This window comes from Rhipicephalus microplus, chromosome 4 (assembly GCF_043290135.1).
Source record: "Rhipicephalus microplus isolate Deutch F79 chromosome 4, USDA_Rmic, whole genome shotgun sequence".
Lineage (NCBI taxonomy): Eukaryota > Metazoa > Arthropoda > Arachnida > Ixodida > Ixodidae > Rhipicephalus > Rhipicephalus microplus.
In genome coordinates this window covers 88470700-88493300 of record NC_134703.1, presented here as the reverse complement: position 1 = coordinate 88493300, position 22601 = coordinate 88470700, and the positions used below count along the sequence as shown (strand labels likewise).

Below are 22601 nucleotides of genomic sequence, written 5' to 3'. Positions count from 1 at the left end.
TTGGTACTCTACTATAATGGGAGCCTGAGCTAAAAGCCGCCCCGTGGGCCTCACACTTGATGAGGCCCTATTGAAAAAAAATTGCTGCGTGAGCTCGTTCACGCAGCCATGCACTCGCTAGCAATCGACTGAACGGTACATGTGTGTTTATATAAGAATGTTAAACGATTCAGGGCACTTGGTATATACTCTACTATAATGGGAGCCTGAGCCGAAAGCCACCCGCGGACCTCACACTTGATGAGGCCACATCGACCAAAATGGGGCTATACAGCACTGCCGAACCGCCATCGCTCAAGGAGCACATGTTTGTGTTGTGTTTAGAAAAAAAGTGGTTAACGATATAGAGTACTCGGTACTCTACAATGGGAGAGCTTAAGTTCACCTGTGTGTTAAGAAAACGTGCTTAACGAGTTAGAGTACTCGGTATACTCTACTATGGAAGAGCCGAAAGCGGTCCCTTGGGGGTGGGGGGTAAAATATGTTTAACGATTTTGAGTACTTGGTACTCAACTATGGGAGAGCAGTAAGCAGTCCCTAAATAAGAACACGTACTTGTACTGGCCGTGTACCGATGGGCCTCACACCTTTACCGATAATATTGAGACTACTGTCGAACGAATTGTTCGGAGTGACATCTTTTACATCCATCGTGGTATAGTCAGATGTGTTGATTTTGAGAACACAGTGCACTCAATTAGTATTCGACTTCATTTTCTAAAATATATATCAGAGGTGCTTTGAGTGCTGCACATGACTTTTATCTGCGGCTTTATAACTGTAATGGTAATCGCAACATACACACTTTTTTTTACTATAACCACGGTTTTCTCTATACCGCGACAGCGGACAGGGAGAGTATAGTGGCCCGGCTACTGACCCGCAGGTCGCGGTATCGAATCCCGCCCTCGGCGGCCGCATTTTGGATGGAGGCGAAAACGCTTGACGCCCGTGTGCTTAAATTTAGGTGCACGTTAAAGAACCCCAGGAGCATGGATGAGCAAGTTTAAGAAAATCAGCAACATACCTTTGTAACGAATATACAATAATGATGTAATATAAGAACAAATATATGATTATGAGAGACGCCGTAATGGAGGGCTTCGGTAATTTTGAACACCTGGTGTTCTTGTGCACTGGCTTCGCACAGTAAACGGGCTTCTATCGTTACGCTCCCGATCGAAATGGAACCACCGTGGCCGGGAAAACAACTATGCAAAAGATATACCCGATGCTTTTGTTTGTTCTCTCTTTTTTTTTGAACTGCTACGGTGCTACCAATTGTGTCTACTGTTCAGTTTCGAAAGCTGTTTGTGCTTTCCTCTCACCTTATGCAATGCCTTCAGTCCACGAGGTGTAATAAATGAAATGAGATGGATACTGCTTTGAACGCATAATTTATTAGTGGGACCTTGAGGAAGTATACTATGTTTAGTATAGTTAGTATATAAAATATAGGTATACCTCGAGGAGGTGTACCTATATGAAATGATAGATACAATCGCACTCGTACGTCCCCTCGTGTGGCGGTGGCATGTATACGTTTTGCGCCTGACAACTCGAGTGACCCTTGATGGCTAAAAAAAAAAAAAGAAACTAAATTTCCGTTCTGCCACGTCACACCTCAGACTAAATCAGCGATCTTCATAACATACTGGTATTCGAAGTTTCAGAGACGTGGCCGCCCGCCCCATCGCTGTTAAAATGAACGTGAAGCCCATGACCGTGTTATATATAGTTGCACCCTATAGCAACACATTGCTAACCGTGTGAATCCTACGTATTCGCACACTACGATTAACTAGCCTATAATTATCAAAATGTCAGTGAGGCACATATGCGTATGTTGAAACGACATTTGTCTGTGCTGCTTTCAACAACGCCTGATTCCGTGCTCCTTTTTTCCCTTGTTATGGAGAAGCATGTTATTTTGGTTCCTATTTAAGTAACTTCTGTTTTCACCCTTTTGTTACAATTCGCATATCGCCTTGAGTTCTGTATTCCATTTTCGTTTCAGTATTAGTGCTTTGTGTTCTGTTAAATGGAGAAACTTTTTTTTAGTGGATCTCACCTAAAGTTGGCAAATCTATGCATGTTCCTCGGGTGGTTGTTGGTTGTTTCCAGCATATGAAATGCATCGTAGAACGTATCGAGACATCATATATACTGCATGATACAGTCGCAGTCCACAATATCTACGTTGTAGTCACCGTGTTGTAGTATAAAGGGGGTCAGTGCTTGTACTTTGTTTCGCAATCGTATCGCAACATACACACATAGTAGTAGTAGTAATAGACTTTTATTCAGCCAAATTTACAGGCCGAGCATTTCGACCGCCTGTGCGATCAGTCGACGCTGTTCTTCTTCCCCTTCGGCGCCGATCCAGTCGAGCCAGGAGGTGATGGAAAGGGATGAGGGAGGGTAATAGCTGGATTGATGAGCAGTTGGGCAGTAAAACAGGCAGTGTGACAGGTCAGCGTATGGGGAGGGACAATTAGGACAGCAGGGGTTAGACCTATATTTATAAAGGAAAAGGCGAGAGGGGGTTATCAAGCAGTTCATTTGGATGTGCCGTAGAGTTCGAGCCTCGAGCGCCGTGAGTGATGGATGAGGGGGAGGGTAAAGACGCTTGTCGATCCGGAGCTGGAGATATACCTCCTTGATAGTGTGACGCAAGGAGCTCTGCCCATCGTTATTCGCGGAGCTCTCACTGTCTTCCGAAGGTGTGGGCCAGGGAATGAACGGTGCCCGGTGCAATATATCGCGGGCAAGCTGATGAGCTAGCTCATTGCCGTTAATACCCGAATGGAACCCAGCGGAGGAAGACAGTGGAGGGTTGAAGAGCAGAGGCCACTCGCTCGACCTCCTGTTGAAGAGCAGGGGGCAACGTGTTGTTCTGTATGTGACGGATGGCGGAGTGAGAGTCGGAGTAAATCGTGTACTCGGGGAGAGAAGGGAGGGAGGAAAATGACTGCATGGCGTGGACCATGGAAAGGACCTCGAGCGAAAGTACATTTGGCGGGTGTAAGTATGGCCCGCTGGTGTGCGTCTCAGGTGCCGAAAGGTGTGGATGGTTACACACATATATCTTTCGTCTTTGAGGAGGAACTTGCCGCAGTATTCTAAAGTCGTCTCCGAGCGAAGGTCTTGAAACCAGCTAGTCTATTACATACTAGTAACAGCATTTGGGGTCGTACAACAGCTTCGTGTAACGGTGACTTGAGTGGAACCTACAAACACGGAAGCTCAGGCATGATTATAACTTACAGCTCAGTGATACTATCGCAGATCACGGATCACTGAAGGAAACAAAACGAAAAGAGGACCCAAAAAGTCAGTAAGCTCGAACAGAATCACATATTATGCTTGTGAATAAAAGCAATATTTTTTTCCCCTACCAGTCACTTTTAAAACGGGAGTACACGAAATTCGATATTCCCATTTCTCACCCCGAAAAATCGTGTATGCTACTCTCTGACGAACGCTTCTTCACCTTGCGTTTCTATCTGTTCGGTGAGGTACCAGACCATGATCATACTAATCTTCTGTAGCACTGGATATGAAGCTCGTTGTGGTAGTTGGCCTGTTTCGGCTAAGCAGCTCTGACGCCACAACACGAGCATCGCGACATAAAATACGAGGTTTGTTTAGAAAAAAAATTGATCAACGACTTAGAGTATGGTATACCTTACTATGAAAGTGCATAAAGCCATCCAGAGGGCCTCACGCTTGATGAGGCCGTGTCGACAAAACTTACACCGTGGAAGCCTAGAACATCAGCTTTCGGCTCACATATACGGTGGATAACCTGTTGTGTTTAGAAAAAGTGGGTAACGAATTAAAGCACTATGGGTAATCTACTATGGGAGAACATAAAGCCGATCCGTGGGCCTCACACTTGAAGAAACCCTGTTGACAAAAATTATGCCCTGACAATTGCCACCAACGGATCGACAGTACTACTATAACGTTATGCCAACGTGTGTTTAGAAAAAGTGGTGAACGGTTTCGAGTACTTGATACTTTACTATGGGAGAGCACTGGGCCGTCCCGTGCGCTTTGAAGGGAACAACTGTCATACCACATCGAGCCAACGTGCGTTTAAAAAAAAGTGATTAACGATTAAGGGTACTAGGTACTCTACTATGGGAGAGCATAAAGCCGTCCCGGGGGTCAGTGCTAACCATTTTACCATGGTTTTTTGTCGGAGACCAACTGTCAGGAATGACACCTTCCACGTCGAAGTGCATAACCTTCAGAATTGTGATAGCCACATTTGTTGATTTCGACAACGCAGTGCCTTTAGTTATTATTAGACTACATTTTTGTTAAGATATTCAGAGGTGTTTTGAATTCTGCGTATGACTTTTATATGAGTGTTCATAATCGTAATCGTGATCGCAACGTATACACACCTATGTATCGATTATAGCCCCGGTTTTCCATTTACAGCGACGGCGGACCGACCCGCCACGGTGGTCTAGCGGCCGCATTTCCGATTGAGGCGAAAATGCTTGAGGGCCGTTAGAGTTACTGTATATGCTAGAGTATATGTTAATGTTAGAGTTACAGTGTATAATCAACCTTTAGGTAGATTATATACAGTAACTACAAAGCCCGTGTGCTTAAAATTAGGCGCACGTTAAAGTACTCCAGGTGCATGGCCGAAATATCCGGAGCCCTCCACTACAGAGTCCCTCATAATAATATGGCACTGCAGGAAAAGGCTGCGCTGCAAAGTTGAGGACGAAAAACTGGACCGTCACAGTACCCCAGCAATTATTAGCGGAGAGTGAGAGTAGATGACCAGTTTATGTCCTTCAAGGTGCTTCGCCCTTAACAAAAATGGCAGCATATCCACGGAGTGAATGATGCAGAGTGAGGCGAAGCATCCGTCCGTCCATTCGTTCTTGCTTCCGTCCGTCCATGCGTCCGTCTGTGTGAGCGTCCGTGCGTGCGTCCGTCCCTGCGTTCGTCCATGCATCCGCCCCTGCGTCCGTCCGTCGGTGCAGCCATCTGTGAGTCCGTCCATGCATCTGTCTGTGTGTTCGTTCGTCCATCTATTCAACACTCCAAGTACCACCATCTCGCATCTTTCCATCAAATATTCCGCATATGCACCGCCATCCAGCGCACATTCCAAGGACTAAACGAGAGGTGGCACACGCACACTTTCTTACGGCTTGCGCTTCGGGTCTACTTCCCACCTTTAGCCACCTCAAGTTCATGGTATATACTAGTTCACTGTATTCATGGCACTGCGGCCCGACGCTCGCTAAACCTTTCTAAAACCAAGGAGGTTATGCCCAGCGAGTATAACGTAGCAACCCTTTCTAGTAGTGCTCAATGTACATGCCAAAGGCTGCTAAGGGGGAATGAGAGACAGGAGAATTCGGCTTTTAGTTAACGCGCACGCTGCGAATTTTGTTATTGTTCAACAACGCACAGAAGAAATTTCTCACCAGCACCACCTTGGAGGTCAAAATGTAAGACTGGTTACACACTATGACTACTACTACGACTGCGAGGGACGAACGGGTGCCGCTATAAGGAGCTTCGTCTCTAAAAATTGGACTCGCTCGTTGGTTTCCGAGCCGACCGGTTGTGCCCTCGCGATCTCCGACGACGGCCCAGCTCTGGCCTACTAGGCTAGCCCTACGCCATCTCCTGACGCCGACCCCGACGACAGCGTAGCTCTGGCCGACTGGACTCGCTCTACGCCATCTCCTGAAGCCGACAAGAGCTCTCGCCTGTCGTGCCCCGTCCTCGGACTCATGCGACCATCTCCATGTTTCCCATCTTCTCCTCACGTCCGTCGTTCGCTGTCCCTGCGCCTCCCTCTCTCCTTCCTCTCTCTCTTAACCTTTTAATCCTATCCTTTTTAATCCCTCCTTTACCCCCCACCCCACCCCTCCTGAGCTACTGTTGAGGTGTCCTCCCCCTGAGAGACAGTTGCGGGGCTCACTTTTCTCTTGTTTTCATTTAAAATCCCTTCCCCCTGAAAAATGATAATAACACCACACGAACAAATGCAGCTTGACAAATAAAAGTGGACTCGATCCTTACCGAGCGATCTCTCGGAAACCCGCATGCTTCGCTTGGTTACCGCACTGGAAGATGCTGAGCAGAGCGGTGCCAAGACTCCGACAAAGATAAGATGCACTGAAATATGATCGGAACGCAATTGTTAAACATTTATTATATTCGCAGCCATATGTGCGGCTACTGAGCTGCGATGAACACCGTACTATTTCATACTGACGCCTCCTCCTGTGAGACACGCTACGGTCTGTCATGGTAGGTCAGTGGCTAAGGTGCTTGACTTCTGACTCGAAGGTCGCGGGTTTGAACCAGGTTACGGCGGTCGCATTTTGATGGAGGCGAAATGATTGAGACCCGCGTATTGTGCAATGCCAGAGCCCCCCACTACGGCGTCCCTTATAATTATATCGCCGTTTCGGGGCGGGAAACCGCAGACTATTATAATATCCGACACGTGGCCCAATTGTCACCCTAAAATAAATATAAAAGTGATGCATGACTGCCCGTTGATTGATGTTTAGTTGTCAAGGTATTACAAACTTATTGCGCACCCAAGCACACATTAGCGAGAAAACGAACGAAAAAAATTCAACTGAGAAGTAATATTTGGACACTACTTATTTCATTAATAATTCCGTGTTCACGTACATATGCACTATGGGAACTTTTGCTGTAAATAGTGCACAGATGTTCCAAAAGCAAAACGGAGCTCGTGAGCCTGGTTTGGGCAAAAGTGAATCGCACTCCACCAGAGACGTGGTACTTCCTTTTTATGCGCGAATGATGACTCTTACTTGTGGCACATTTCCATATACAAATGAAGAATCACTTCTCTGGTAGAGCGCGCTGGCACTCACTTTTTCGTAGCTTGGCCACAAAATGAGTATGTATGTTTCCCGCTCAACATTTCGCATGCTCGTGCGTATATGCTTGTATATGCGTGGTCATACAGAAATTCAAGAGCACTTCTTTATTTAGGGGAACGTCCTCCTTCCCCACTGGCTGCACCAATGTGATATCTCGGAGGATTTAATGCTCAACGGTTGTGCCCCCGCGACCTACGACGCCAGCGTAGCTCCCGCCGTTTGGTTTAAAAAGGAGGTTTAAAAAAGTTGCAGGGGGGAAGCTCCCGCAATGCTTTGCCAGCAGTAGTGAAGCCAGGTTTTGCCCTCCAGGGATTTCAGAAACATGCTCTTTTCTGGTGGCGCCCACTTAGACATCAAGTGGCTTTGATTTGTTAGCCTAAAGGCTACGTTAATTATAAATTAAAAAGATAAAATTTATAAAAGATAGTTGGTTCCGAAGAATTTCTAAAGAAAACTAGCAACACATAGATGCACTTTGAGCACTATCCGACCAAGAAGGTTGCTACGTTAAACTCGTTGGGGGTGAGAGGAAAACGCTCCTGCTGAATCACCGAACGCCAACAGCTCAACATGCCCCTAGTAAGATGGCTGCCGCAGCCGCTTTCTTACGGTTGGCACAGCTTCACTCGTGGGCCAGAATTTCTACTCCAGCATTTTTTAAAACCTCCTTGGTTCGCCCTCCCCGGTCTCCTGACGCCTTGAAGCTCTGAAGTTCTAGGGGCTTTAGAAGCTCTCGCCTAGTGGCGCCCCATCCGTGAACTTCTTCGACCGGCTGCCAACTTTCTTATCTCCTTCTGTTTCTGTCGCTTTCCTCGTCGTATTTATTTCTCCAAATCTTTCCACCAATCTTTTTAGCCCTCCTTCCCCCCACCCCTACAAGGCACTTACTTAGCCGTGTCGCCAATAGGCAGACAGAAATTAGTGCCTTTTTTTCTTCCTCCAACAATCACTGTATATAATTCGTCCTGATTAGCACAAGGCGATATAGAAAGAAACGCGAACAGTGCGGCATAATTCGCACCTGTAACGCATTTCTCTTCAAACGGTACTAGCCTGTATGGCAAATAGAGTCGTACATAATACAATGAACAGCCATTATTGCAGCATCTCTGCATTGCCGCCGATGCCGCCAATGTCATAGCGCCATGAAACCAGCGCGCCGCGACGTTCGCGTTTCTTTTCATCCTCGCTGTATCTCCATAGAGGTGCGCACGGGAGGTTTCTTACAACATTTCGGTCAACAAGAACGCGATAGCACTCTGCGTCACGTTGACGTGTCCGACGGCGCGATTTTGTCACCCGCGTTTAGGCAAAATAGTGAGGATGACGCTGAGGAGATTGTGTGTTCACTTGACATTGCCACACCTCCACGAGCGAGGCTTTTGGCGGCATGTTTTTCCTTCCTCCACGTTTAGCGGTCTCCACAACTCCGTATGCGGAGTTTAGAGGGCGCTACGTTCTCTTTCCCCGTCCCTTTTTCGAGCCGTGCTCGTACAACGTACACGCGCACGTCGCTGTCTTCCGTTGCAAAATGATGTTACACGACTGTAACCACAATTTTTACGGCATCAAAACAGCGATATTCCTCGAGATTACTGGCGGACCTGTGCCGAGAGTGACTGCCAGCCTCAAAGGTAAGCGAAATCAGCCGCCGCGTATCGCTTCGCTGTGACCCGGGAATACGCTGACCTAGTTGTTTATCAAAAGCCGCCTAACATTTGTCAATGAACGTAGCCCGACCAATTTTTAAACAGGCTACGTAAACGCAGTCACCGAGACGTACCGCCGTATTGTATCTAGTGGTGGATCACTTGGGAGAACTGAAACTGAGAAGTGATGTAACATTTGACTCATTCATTCGTTGCGACTTCCTTGACACGTGCAACGCTCGTATTGAACCCATGTAGCACGAAACACGGATTGTTGCTAGTCTTAAACGTACTCACGAGGCCTCATTTATGAAGAAATTTGTCCTCGCTGGTGGCACCCGCAGTAGTTTCGCTTGCGCTTTGAAGTTTTCCGCTCGAGCTGCAACGTAGCATCCCGCAAATGCCTGTCACGCGAGCTGCCAGGAAAAGAAAGACGTTCGCCGGTAGCGCAAGTTTTCTTAGGCAACAACAGAAAGTGTCCTGGAGCAACAATATATATGACTGGCAATGACACAGCGTAAAATAAATCATTAAGGTTGCCTGCATCGTTAATTAAACGCAACACTCCGGTATTTATTTGACTGGCAGCTTGGCTGATTTTTCGTGCTGCCTCCTACGTCACTTTTACTGCAGGTATTATCTATTAAAACTGATGGTGCGTCGTGTTTTATTGCAGACAAGGTCGCGCCTTACCTCAGCCGTCCAAAGCTCCCAGTGCTAAAGCTTGCAGACGGTACCACGTTGTTCAATGCGAATGCGATATGCAGGTATACGTTCCCCACATCACCCTAAGTTTCTCGAAAGCATAAAGTGCGAAAAAAGGCGATAAATGTTTCCGGTGATCACTTCCAGGTTTCTGTGGGAGAAGTCTGGAGAAAATTCAGTTCTGATTGAAGATGAAGAATGGTGCGAATGGGAAGCCGTGAAACTACAGGTAGCTCTTGTTTTCTTGCACATAAAACGAGATATGCCTGCAGCACGACCCTGCCCTAGTGTTCATTTTTATTTTTTTGCAGCCTGTCGTGGCAGCCGCCCTCTTGGAGCATATACAACATGGAAAGATTGACAACGACATACAGGCCGCACTGAAAGCTCTCCTGAGGCACCTAGATAGTCTCATATCGCAACGTTCCACGTTAAGTAAGAATGCGCAAGTAAGCTCCTTTCACAACAATTAGGCATTTTTAACCTGGTACTCAATGCATGGGAATTTCTCTGTAGAGGGTAGGTAGCTTATGGTATCTCTTATAGCTAACGCTTAATATAGGAGAAGGGGTGGGGGGTAAACACCCGTACTCTGCTAGCACATTATAGAAATTAAAGGGCAGTCAAGACATCCACATTTTGATCCTTTCATGCACGAACGTACTATTAAGTACAGGACCTGGGCTCAATGGAAACAATAAAAAGTTCATTGAAGAGCATGACAAAAGTTGTAGCAGCCTGTTGCAATACTTCGTTTCTTTAGGTACGCATATATGTAATTTTTTTAATCTTGCATAGGCAAGGTGGTGCAGCTTGCACATCATCAGTATTTACAGCCTGCTTTACGCTATCTATGCTTGTGACAAAATATTTCTTGCAATTCATGTGCAGGGTCTTGGCTTTGCCGACGTCATTGTTTGGTCTTCCATACTGCCGCTTAGAACTGTCGACAGCTTATTTACAGGTAATCTGAGCAGAGAACATGCCACATTATTTTCTCTAATTTAGTGTTTGGAGGTTCTTATTTGCGTTGTTGTAATTTTGGCACAGGTCTAGTAGTTCCTTTCAAGTCTCTCACTAAATGGTTCCGTCACTTAGAAGAGGATGAAAGTCTTCAAAAAGCGCTGAAGTCGGTTCTTCCAAAGGACGGCTGCAAGGAATTTAAGGTCAGTTGTTCATTTATAGCATGTGCTCCTTATTACCTCTTCATAATAAAATTTACAATCTTCATTTAACTTTAATGGGACGGTCCTTGACCAGCAGCATCTGCAAGCTCCGTGCTCCCGATTGATGCTCACATAAGTACACCACTAATATTCTCACTACACAATTACTGTTCTCTTCATATGATTTGTAATCACAGTGAATCTGTTGTGAAATATGTGTAGGCTGCTAAAGACAACCTTTGTCATGCAGGTACAATGAAGGTGAAGTGTCTGCCAAATACTTTTAATTATGCAACCAACGGTTTTATAGTTGTGTTCTGGAGGACTTAAGAAATTCATTGGTTCATGGTAAAGTCCTGGTTAATTGTCACCTTCTTTTGTTTATTAGTTGATCAAAGGTGAAAATGTGAAATTATGTCGAGTTAAAAAGTCGAGAATTGGTTCGGCCCACTTCTAGGCACGAGTTGGAGCTCTAATTTATGTTTGTAATCATTTTTGTTGATTTAACAGCTCCTTTTGCACTGCTGGTCAGTTTAATGTTCTAGCCTTTCATTCCATTACTGTGTCAAATTTACAGAACATTGATATTATTCTCATTCTTCCAGGAATCTCTCTCGGCTTTTGCACCACAGCATTCCCTAATTGCCACACCAAAGGCAGCCGACACTGTCCCCCTGAGGCCAAGCCTCAGTTGCACCCAAACATCAGTGGTCGGTAACATTAGTATTTTCACGGGAAGTGTAGCCTTTGGTGCTTTTAATTCTAATCTGTGCTCCACTTTGTGACCTTTCAGGAAGAGAGGGAACACACATTAAGCTCTGAAGAAATCGACAGGGCCTTTCAAATATGGACAGACCCTCGGAACAAGGCTACAGAACTAAAGAAGCGGACTGTGCCTGTGTATGTGATTTTTTCGAGTTCGCAAATTTTGCTTGCACAGCAGTGCAGTCAATTGTTAATGCCATTAAGCAAGCTGAAAAAGAAATCTGATCGCTGTGACTGTAGATGGTTTCACAAATTTACATAGCTTTTTGATATATTGCGAACACAGTTTCTAAGTGGCCAAGTTATTTTGCTGAACACAAGGTTGCAAGTTAGAGTCCCGGCATGTGTAGTGTCTTTCTTATAGGAAAGGAAATGCCGAAATATTGCACTGTGGTTAAGGTGCACCTTAAATCCTGGTGGTCATTGTTAATAAAAAAAAAATGAACTAAAGATCGACGATCATTTGAGCACAAATAATCGTTTTGTTACATGTGAGCCTTTGTTTCTGCTTGTGCTTGGGCTACTCGGAGTTTGTCCTATGGCTTGTTTCTCAGCCTGCATTGCTTTTGATTTGCTGCTATCATTGTATTGTATGCTTTTATAAATTTGCTCTTAGTGTGGGCATATGCAGCATCTGCACACTAAATGCTTGCGATGACACACTAAATGCTTTTATTTGTTTGAGGTACATGTTGCTTATACATCTGGTGCTGAATGTGTAAAGAAGCACTTCATTTTTTCATGGTGTTTCAGACTTCCCAAGAAGGGCGAGAAAAACATCCTCATCACAAGTGCGTTGCCGTACGTCAACAATGTACCTCATCTGGGAAACATTGTTGGGTCTGTATTGAGTGCCGACGTGTTTGCAAGGTAAGAAGTTCCCAACCAGTGATGCTACCAACTGCTCTGCACTCCAGAAAATAACCTGACTGTTGTTCCATGCATTAGGTATTGTCGGATCAGAGACTGGAACACATTGTATGTATGCGGCACTGATGAGTACGGCACGGCCACAGAAACCAAGGCATTGGAGCTGGGAAGCACTCCTCGTGAGATCTGCGACCGGTTCAACAAGATCCACAGTGACATCTACCGATGGTTTAACATCTCTTTCGATCATTTTGGAAGGACCACAACTGAACAACAGACAAAGTAAGATTGTTAAACATGATCATGGCCATGTTTACGTTTATTAACTTTCAGCTCATAGCATTGGCTGGCAGTGATACGTGTGGAGGGTCATGTCTGCGCCAAGACTTGAGTGGGCCTAGCTGCCGTTTCAGCGTCAGCTTTAGGCCAATGCTAGCTGCAACAGATTAATATGGGAGACTAGCACACTGCTTTGCTTCATCTTTGTCCTTGGGGCAGTGTTGGTAACAAAATCTGTGTGGTAGTGTTTATGTGCCGGGTTCAAGAAGGGGAATGTAAGGATTCTTTCTTTTCTTTATTAGAGACCACCTTAGTGAGAAGTTTGCCTTTTCGTGCACTTTCATTTGTACACATTTAATATGTATTAACTACTACAAATGATGTCCTCTATACTTTCCTTGACTTGATTGTCTGTTGATTTTCATTAAGATATTTTTGTGCTAGAATCAGTCTACAAACAAGTATTTGGAAGAAAACTGCTTTCTTTGTTTTTATTGCGAAAGTAAGGGCTGCATGTCATACCTTTATTGTGTTAATGTGTGAACTAAAAGGTGTGCCAAGATATTATTTACTCGAGTAATTGGGACTAAACTAACGATGTTCATTGCAGTGGATTTCAGGTAGCTTTACCAAAAGACGACGAAATGTGCAATTTCTGTGTGGTTGCTCAATTCTTTAGTGTGAACTTGAAATTGTTTGGCATCAAGGCAGGTTACTTTTTTCTGTCTTCTTACTACTCCTTACATATTTGCACCTGTTTTTTTTTTTTTTTTCAGAATTGCACAAGAGATCTTTCTAGAACTTCACAAAAATGGATATCTGCGTGAAGAAGTGGTGGAGCAGCTCTATTGCAGCCATTGTGAAAGGTAAACTATGGCACATTCCTGTGGAAAGATTCCAAAATGACTGTCAATATCTACTAGTTGACGTCCTATATTAGCAGTTGAGCTTAGAACACATGTAATTGTTATGTAATCAAGCATGCTTTATAGCATGCAACTACTGGCATCTCGTAGTTGCTGGTGATAGGGACCTTAGTTTTGCAGTTGCGTTATTTCATCGTTACAAGTCGTAACCAGATGCACCTTGTAATGGGCTTCTGATATTACAAGTGGCCTTTGTGAACAAGAAGTGATTTTTCATTCAATGCTATTTTGGAATTCTATTTGATATTGCTGTACTGGAGCAAGGCTTAGTGGTTTAAACCTTTACACATTCATATATTTCATGTTTGCTATGACTTGCTGTGATAGCTGGCTTGCTGTTAAAGTGTTCTATTAATTCTCATAAAGGGTATGTAGTACTTTCTAATACTGTTATAAATAAACCATGTCAGTCATGAAGATACCTTCATTACTATTTATATGGATCACAACGCAGGCTTTGTCACGAGAACTTTTAGATGTACTTTTTTGTACCTGAGAACTATGTAAACTATACGAGGTTTAAATGTGTGGTGCATGTTTATATAATTATTTAACCTAAGTATTATTGTTTTATCTGTGCTCGAAATAAAACTGCAATTGAGTTTTCTGTTGACCGTCTCGATTATTTGTATGCAGGTTCCTTGCCGACAGGTTTGTCGAAGGCACCTGCCCATTTTGTGGGTACGAGGATGCAAGGGGAGATCAGTGCGACCTCTGCTCTAAGCTAATTAATCCAACAGAGCTCAAAGAAGCACGGTGTAAATTGTGCAAAGAGCATCCGGTGCTGAAATCATCAGGACACCTTTTCATTGACCTCCCCAAGGTACCAAGATTACACTCATTAAGAGTGACTGCATTGACCATTTTGCTACGTTTTTTTCTAATGTGTGTTGCACATGTGAATGAGGTTCTCCTTCTGGATTGTAACCTTTCCATTATATTTATATGAATGCCTGGTTCTATGCATGTATTCTTATATGCAGCAGTTTAGATCTAAGTACCTATTTAGTCTTGGAGCATTTTGTGCATTCACATTTATTTTCTTAGATTGCATACCCTTATTCCTTTTCTTATCTATGTTCTGGAGAACAGCTTAAGAGTGCACAGGTGTGGTTGCTAGATGTGCGTAAAGATCCCTGCTTGTAAATCAGTGATCGCACTTGGGCCTGTCAGCCTCATTTGTCATTTTGCTTGGATAAACACAGAGCAACTCATGTGGTTTCAGGAGCCATGTGTAGAGTTTTTCACATCATGAGCAGCCATGATTCCTTTTTAATTTTTTTTTTGATAGATTGAGCCTGCTTTTATGGAGTGGTTCAAAAAGAAGACTTCAGAGGACCAGTGGACACAGACAGCCAAAGTGATAGCGAGTTCCTGGCTCAGAGATGGCCTAAAGCCTCGGTGCATCACAAGAGACCTGAAGTGGGGCACACCCGTTCCGCTGCAGAACTATAAGGACAAAGTAAGTGTAGAATAGCAAAGACTTGCTTACATTTTCTTTGTGATGTCAATACAGTGGAAGTCCCAGGTAGACATGATTTACAGAGAACAGTTGCAGAGAAGTGTACTACGTCTGTATAGTTGTTTACATAGCTGTATAAAAACAAAGGGCGCCCACATAAAGAGGATCATAAACTTCAGTCAGAGGAACTGATTGTGCTCCGAGAAGCTAAAGGCCTCCGTTCTCTTGAAATAAGTTGTGTATCTGCACAGAGAATAACAGCTGGGTACAGAACGTTAACTAGCCATCCATTTTGCATCTTTGTCGCATGTGGCCTTACAGAGCGGCGCAGAAATTTTGCATTATGTCATTGGTCTCGTTCTGCCGCTCTTCTTGTGAGTCAGCCTGTGGGGAATGGTACGCAAAGAATTCTATGATCAATGTTGGTGGTCACTGGTAATTCATTATTTTGATGGTATCATAAAGGAATTTGTTTGAAACTTGAAATTACAGCTTTGTAGGCAAGTGAACGGCATTTCGGCTTGCAGTGCCTGTACATATGAATTACTATATTGCAGTGCTTCTTCTAGCACTTATTAGTGTTTTGAACTGCTCTTTTAATTGATAATAGCTGGGCTCACAAAACGGCAATTAATGTTAGCAAATATTTAACAGTAGTTACTTGTGTGTGTTCATGCTGCAGGTGTTCTATGTGTGGTTTGATGCACCTATTGGCTACCTCTCCATCACGGCCAACTACACTAGTGACTGGGAGCTTTGGTGGAAGCAGCCCGACCAAGTGAAGTTGTACCAGTTCATGGCCAAGGACAATGTACCTTTTCATGCTATCGTTTTCCCTATGACACAGCTGGGCACACACCAAACCTACACGTCGGTTGACCATCTGATGGCTGTAGGTGAGAGTGCGATTACCTGAAACCACAAGCATACTCTGAACTCTATGGTCACTCGCTTCAGTGACATTCTAGGACTTATGACAGTTTTATGATTTTCTTGCCACTGTCCTTAAGAACAGTTATCACTATCATAATGACTTGCGAGTACCACTGAAAGAGAGGACTAGAGTTGGAATGGGGTCGAGTGTTCTTTGCTGGAAAAACATTGTAACACTGTGCATTGCTTCATGTCATCTAAGACAATGAAAAAAAAAATTAAAAAGTTACTGATCAAGTATCACTCACAAGCCTAAGGTTTCTGTTAACACTTGTAGGCTAACCTTGCACTCAAAGTGTTATCAAAAGTGTTACCAAAGTGTTATTACAAAGGTAATGTCTCCGTTTGCAGTAACGTTATTGTAATCTTCAAGTATTGTAAGTTTGACTGGCAAGTTTTCTGACAGCAGCAGTTTCAGAGCTTATTGTCTTGTTGCACAAATTTTCTTGTATAGAACTGTTCTTTCATGAACAGCATGCTGGAAGTCAGGCATAGGTGTACCGCTGTTTCTCCTGGTTATGCCTGTTTTTTCATCTGATAAAGCAAGACTTCACTTTTTTTTCTATACCAGAGTACCTAAATTATGAAGATGCCAAGTTTTCAAAAAGTAGAGGAGTTGGTGTATTTGGGAATGATGCCCAGGATACTGGTATTCCTGCTGATGTTTGGAGGTTCTATCTCATGTACCAGCGCCCTGAAAACCAGGTACTGCTTTATTTCTCTGCGACCCATTAAAATTTAACGTCTTTCTAGTAGCAGTATAGCAGTTTCATTGACATTTTAGCTCTGTCATTTAAAGTAGGAACTATAACAGCTGAACCTTGATATACTTACTATACCACAGTACAATGAGTTATTTCATTTCCCTATATTGGTTCCAATATGAATGAAATCCTTATACACACAGTGTGTGTACAGTGTGTTGCACATACTTCCTTTTTTGACGAATGAAGAATTGGTAAACACTGGGTGCAAAAAAATACACCGTTCACTGGCGTACTTTTGTGTGGAAACTTTGCAGGCAAGATTGAAATGTGACATCTGGAAGATGCTGTATGGTCGTGATAAGCAAGCTCGTCACACAGTGAGGGTAGTGCTTCTCTGACATTATAACTGGGAGGGGCCATGCTTCACTGGCGTAACTATAGTGTACTTGCGCGAAACCGTTTTGTGACCTGTTGTGTACTGTACAATATTGAGTTGCACGCACTAGCACGTTATATCAACTGTTGCACAGAGATCACAAGTAAATGTGTTTGCAGACAAGTGCAGTGAATGTCACTGCATGTTGCAGCGACACTTATACGATTGTCTCAAAAATGCTGTCTTTGCTATTGTAGTGCTCTACAGCTCAAAGGCACTCACAGTAACTGTTCTTGCCAGTGGACTAGGGCTTCATTCTTCATCCACAGTGTAGAATTTCATTCTGTATGCCTATCCAGCATGGCGTTTCATTTTAGCACTAAAATTTGAGTGATTCACTCGTTGATTCTAGTTCACATGTTGTTCCTTAATGTAGGACACGAGTTTCTGCTGGAGTGACTTGCAACTGAAGAACAACTCTGAGTTGTTAAACAACCTTGGAAACTTTGTGAACAGGGCTCTAACATTTCTGTTCAATAACTTTGGCGGCGTGGTGCCTGAACTCAACATTCTCGAAGAAGACAAAGTGGTCATTGCTAAGCTCTCAGCACAACTGGGGCACTACATTAATTTTATGGACAAAGTCAGGTATGGGCACGACTCCTTTCATCTTTTTCTTTGAATGTGCCAGTCAGTACGAAATGAGTTCCACAAAAGTTTACCAGTGAGCAACGGTCACTGGCAGTGCGCATTTCTGTAGCTACACTTGGTTTCGTTTTCTTCGTTCTAGGCTTCGCGACTCGATTCGGTGCATATTGAGCATCAGTAGAATAGGCAACCAGTACATCCAGTTCCACAAACCTTGGGAACTTGTGAAAGGCACACCAGAGCAAAAGTAAGTTCCCATTCCGCATGCTGCGTCCAACAGTATTGTTACCCTACTCCTTATTCCGACTTTTCCTTTAGTTGAGATAACTCGACCCTTTACAGACCACTGCAGTAAATTCTGCTTTTTGCTGCTTTTACATTCTATGTTTTCTTTGCTGGCCTGCTGAGATGCTAGATTATAAGTTCTGAAGCCGAGTTGTTGAAAAGAAGTTAAATTATAGCGTTATTCGTGCCAAAACGATGATACAGTTACGAGGCACACCATTGTGAAAAACTTCATACCACTTATACGCTCGCCTGGTGTAATGCGCACCTATCGTGCGTACATGTGGAATTTTGTGTTTAGGCCCAATCGAAATGTGGACGCCATGCCCAGAAAGCAAACCTCTGCCCTCATTTTCGGTGTCACAACACTAGAGCTGCTAGGCCACCCTGGCAGATGAAGCCAAATTGCCCCCACAACCTGATTTATTGTATGAAATCTAACTTGATTCAGAAAGGTCTTGCATTTGAACATAACCTTTCAGAAAGCTTGTGCGGAGGCTACAAAGCCATTGCCACATTTCAAACAAGGAAGATGTGAGGGAGTGGTAGCTGTGCAGTTCTGTCCTCGAACCTTAAATGTGCAGTGAAATGCTAGACCTCATAAGAAGCCTCACTTCATATCTCCGCCCAAAATTTAATGCTGAAAATACAAGTGGGAGCATCAAAAAAATATAAAACATGCAGTAAAATCTCATACCCTCATTTGGAAAAATCAGATGATTTGTTCTTGTCTTCTGGCCCCAGCTAACATGTGGCATCAAGTGGATTCAAACTCGCATAAATCAGGACATACCTGGCCATACTCAGTCAATTAAGATATTTTTCAATGTGCCCTGTGTGTTAAGTTCTGTGTACGTGAAAAAACAAAACAATGCCAATATCCTACTGAAATGTCCAGTCCGCGTTGCCGAGGCATCAGCGCGGACCATACGGTAACCACAGGAAAACATGTGCATGAGCTTTAAACAAATGTGTCGACGCCATCTGCGATTTCATCACTAGCAAACACAGTTTAGTCCACTGTGAATGTGGCACTCCGTAGTTTCGTTTTGGTGGTGCGATTGGCATGCATTGTCACGTATATGGCAGAAGCTATGAAGGATAAAGGGCAATTCTATCTTGGCTCGCATGACAGAATCAAACCCAACGGCTCAATTGCGATGTATGGATGAACTGTTGGTGGCCAGATCACTGGCAAACAATGCTATCATGTGCTGGTTGGGAAAAGTATGACGGGGGCGTGTGAAATGCGGGTCTCAGATGATGTGGACCACCGTATGAGACATGCATAGGTGAAGAAAGTAGTGATGTGATTGCAGCTTGCACATTGCTTTCTTGGAAAAGCAGAAAAAAAATTTGAGGATTCGCTCAATAAACAAAAGTGTTCTGATATAGCTGGCATTTGTGTATCATTTTCTTGGTACCCGTTTAAACTTGAAATTCAAATTATTCGGAGATTTCTCCAGCTATGTGAAATCTGAATTAATGAGGCTTTTTAACACACTAAACTTAAGCAGTAGTGTCATCACCACTCGCCAGAAGCCTCGAATGACAAGGGCATAACATAGAATGTGCAGCGCATTGGCATTGTCTCGGGGATAAGGGAACGCTACAGCTGGCTTTTAAAATACTGAGATGTGTGGTGGTTCTTGTGTACTGTTTCTGCTGGATGTTACAGAAACACTTTTATTGCAGGTTTCGGTCGGCAAGCATAATGGCACTGTGTGCCAATGTGGCCTGCCTGCTGGCTGGGCTGCTGCAGCCATTCATGCCTGAAACCAGCGAAGCCCTGAGACAGCAGCTGAATGTGCCCGTGTTCAAGCTGGAAGCTCACTTTGCGCCACTCTTGAAGGCGGGCCACAAGATGAACAAAGTGAGCGTGTGCTGCCTTTATGCCACCTTTGTCCACAGCAGAAGTTTGTGGAGCGCTTAGGCTCAGAGAAAAACAGTGCTGGTTGCCAGGATGACAGCCTGTGTTGCCACACATTGACAGTTTGTCTGAACTCAGGTGGCCAGTTTGGCTACCTGCATTCATTAAGAGCTACTCTAATACTAGGCCTACGTGGATCATTTATACCATTGCAGAAACCTTGCAAAGGTTAGCTTCTCAAGTATGTAAAGCCAGCAAACTGAGTGAGTAGTGTTCTTTTTAAGAAAAATTAGTGCAATAATATAACATAACATGAAGTAGAGCTGTACAATTATGAAGTACACATGTTCTGGCTGGGACTGCGTGTTACGCACAGAAGATACTCTCGGCAACTTGAATGAGACTTGCAGTTCATTCTGCCAAGGTCTGTAGCACGCCATAGGTCTTTCTCAGCACAATGTCTGCTTTTTGTTGGCCACTAGAAAGTGTGGCTCAAGAACACTTGCAAAATATAACTCATTGATATATTGCTTACTGCAGGGCTCGTGCTTGCATTCCCTCCAAACTTGCATCATGCACACTAGTGTTCCGTGTTGCATCAAATGACTGAAAGTTCCTTCTCCTCCGCAGCCTCTGCCTCTTTTCAAGAAGATTGAGCAGGAGACGATAGATACCCTGAAAAAACGGTTTGAAGGCAAAACGCCTAGTCCTGCAAAGGTATAGTTGAACTTGTAGCATCGCAAAATTCTGCACCCCTCCCTTCCCACCCTGTGCTTCCCTTGTGAAGTAGAAACCGAAGCCTGCTGTCTTGTGCTTTTGAGCATACTGCTTTTTCAGTTATGCATTTCAGAAGAAAATGTACCATTATCAAACTTAGAAGAGAAATTTGCATACGTACACTAGTCAGTTACATTAACTTGTCTTTTGTGATTTCACAGCTGGTGAAAGCGGTGTTATTGTTGGCTTCGAGGAATTACATATCGTAGTGGAAAAGCACAGAGGGTAGCAGCAGCTCGATTTTCTTTATTTCCTGTCTTTCTTTTTGCATGAAGAGTTGTATTGAATTGCCCTGCCGCGGCGGTCTAGTGGCTAAGGTACTTGGCTGCTGACCCGCAGGTCGTGGGATCGAATCCCGGCTGCGGAAATGTTGTAGGCCCGTGTGCTCAGATTTGGGTGCACGTTAGAGAAACCCAGGTGGTCAAAATTTCTGGAGCCCTCCACTACGGCGTCTCTCATGATCATATGGTGGTTTTGAGATGTTAAACGCCACATATCAATCAATCAAGTTGTATTGAATTGTTGAGTTGAGTTTGAAGGATTGCCAGTGCAAAAAAAGGTACTTAAGAAATAAATAAATGCATTGCAGCAATATTGAAAGCTTTCTGTGGGTGAATGATTTGGTTTGGTGAAAACAATGTGCATCTGCCGTCCTCAGGTCCTGAATGGCCACAAGGACACTACTGTCAATTCTGTGAACAGCCATGCTTCTGGAGACACCAGCTTGAATGCAGAGGAGCTCACACATCAAGTGCAAGTTCAGGTAAGCACTACTTGCCTGCGTTGAAGGTAACTCAAAAGAGCGTCTTTACAAAGATGAACATGTGTCTGGCTATTCAATTACACATAATTGTTTAGAAAGACCTATGATTCTGTTAATGCTGCATATCATCCAACACTGGCTTTCCAGGAAGCTAGTGACAAACGAACGGTATTAAGTAGTTATCTATATACCACGCTACCTTAAATTTCCTGTAAGATTGAACTGTTCAGGTGACATCAGCTCTTGTGTCATTTGTCTACAACAATGCTTGAAAAATCCAATTTTCCCACATGGTGCTGGTGCAATGATGATAGAGCTAAAAAAAGTCGCAATTTCACTGCAAGGGCAAAGCAATGAATGCGATAGCAACCAATCGAAATGTCGCACAAAGAACGGCAATCAGATCGAATTGTGCAGCGTGCTACTCAAGATGAAAAAATGCACAAAAAGAAACACTTAGAATGAGTGCAAACTAGCTACGTTCACAGCTTGGCATGCAATGTGCTGCTGGTGTGCTGCAATGCAATGTGCTGCAATGTGCTGCTGGTGGCCACAAAAGTTTGTAGGTCAGGAGCACGTGGTGGAGCGATGAAAAACTGCATTGCAGCTCCACCTCGTCACATGACATGGCATTAAGGCTAACATTCATGGACTCCGTGATTAGCTCCGTAAATACACAGTTGCTAAAACTAATCGCAGAGGCCACAGCTGATAGCCCCAATATGCCGCCGTGTGACGGTAGGTGGCACACTAATGCAGTTTTGTGTTGCCTGATTGTTTCAGACCCTGCAAACTTTTTTGCCCGACAGCACATACGGAGGAAAGATATTGTGTCTTTACACCATGATTTTACATTAGCATGTAATGACAGAAGATGGCCATGTGTAAATGGAACAAGGCGTGGAGTTTTACTCAATAGAATGGCAGAGAAAACTGAATTTAAATATATGCGAGTGCTTTCATAGCATGGTACCAACTGTTAAATTTTATCAATAACCCGGGCATAAAGTTCTTATAGGTATTTGGAAGTCTAGTCCAAATATTTGCAATGCAATGCAACAAAACACACTCACTGGCAGCTAAATGAAAGGCACTGCAGTTCTGCAAACTAAATGCAGAACTGTTGCATTGAATGGCACAGCAACCAACAGTGTCTGGACAGTGCATTGAAAACATGGAAGAAGTTAAAGGAGACAAGTTGTTGCTATCTCAGCTTTATCATTAAAAAAAAAAAAAACCCGTGCATTTTTTTACAGCAGTGTTTTTTTTGCGTCTGCAGGGCAACAAAGTCAGGGAACTCAAGGCCGCCAAGGCAGACAAGGCAGCAATCGACAAAGAAGTTGCACGCCTCTTGGACCTCAAGAAACAGCTCGCTGCAGTCTTGGGCGAGGAACTGCCACCACCCTCAAACCAGAAACGTGGCGGCCAGAAAAAGAAAAAATGACCAAGCACTCGGAAAGGACACAGGCCACTTATTTATTTCATCAATAACAAATGCACACAACCTACAAA

General features: G+C 43.9%; 2 protein-coding genes across 2 annotated transcripts in view; one reads left to right on the top strand and one right to left on the bottom strand.

Annotated features, from left to right (window-relative positions):
* The window catches only part of LOC119172200 (hepatocyte growth factor activator serine proteases-like), a 14675-nt gene extending 5685 nt beyond the window's left edge, over window positions 1–8990 (bottom strand). Inside the window, exons 1-2 of the mRNA XM_075893297.1 lie at window positions 8855–8990; window positions 6067–6162 (exon numbers count right to left, since the gene is read on the bottom strand). Coding sequence (XP_075749412.1) covers window positions 6067–6162; window positions 8855–8864 — 106 coding nt within the window. The 5' untranslated portion in view covers window positions 8865–8990. The remainder of the gene's footprint in view (window positions 1–6066; window positions 6163–8854) is intronic.
* On the top strand, window positions 8333–22601 carry MetRS (methionyl-tRNA synthetase 1). The gene is made up of 21 exons (XM_037423227.2): window positions 8333–8542; window positions 9234–9324; window positions 9410–9491; window positions 9574–9711; window positions 10154–10226; window positions 10313–10428; window positions 11034–11138; window positions 11222–11328; window positions 11947–12063; window positions 12142–12345; window positions 13119–13208; window positions 13905–14091; window positions 14560–14730; window positions 15413–15626; window positions 16235–16368; window positions 17183–17394; window positions 17537–17641; window positions 19375–19552; window positions 20180–20266; window positions 20985–21089; window positions 22369–22601. Exons 1-21 carry the CDS (start codon window positions 8440–8442, stop codon window positions 22531–22533), a joined length of 2784 nt encoding a protein of 927 aa, XP_037279124.2. The 5' UTR covers window positions 8333–8439; the 3' UTR covers window positions 22534–22601.

What these genes read in the sequence shown, in the direction of transcription:
- MetRS (XM_037423227.2), top strand. Translation starts at nt 8,440, where the DNA reads ATGATGTTACACGACTGTAACCACAATTTTTACGGCATCAAAACAGCG. An exon ending in TTTTCATTGACCTCCCCAAG is followed by an intron (nt 14,092 to 14,559) that starts GTACCAAGATTA and finishes TTTTTTTGATAG; the next exon opens with ATTGAGCCTGCTTTTATGGA. An exon ending in AAACGCCTAGTCCTGCAAAG is followed by an intron (nt 20,267 to 20,984) that starts GTATAGTTGAAC and finishes TGCCGTCCTCAG; the next exon opens with GTCCTGAATGGCCACAAGGA.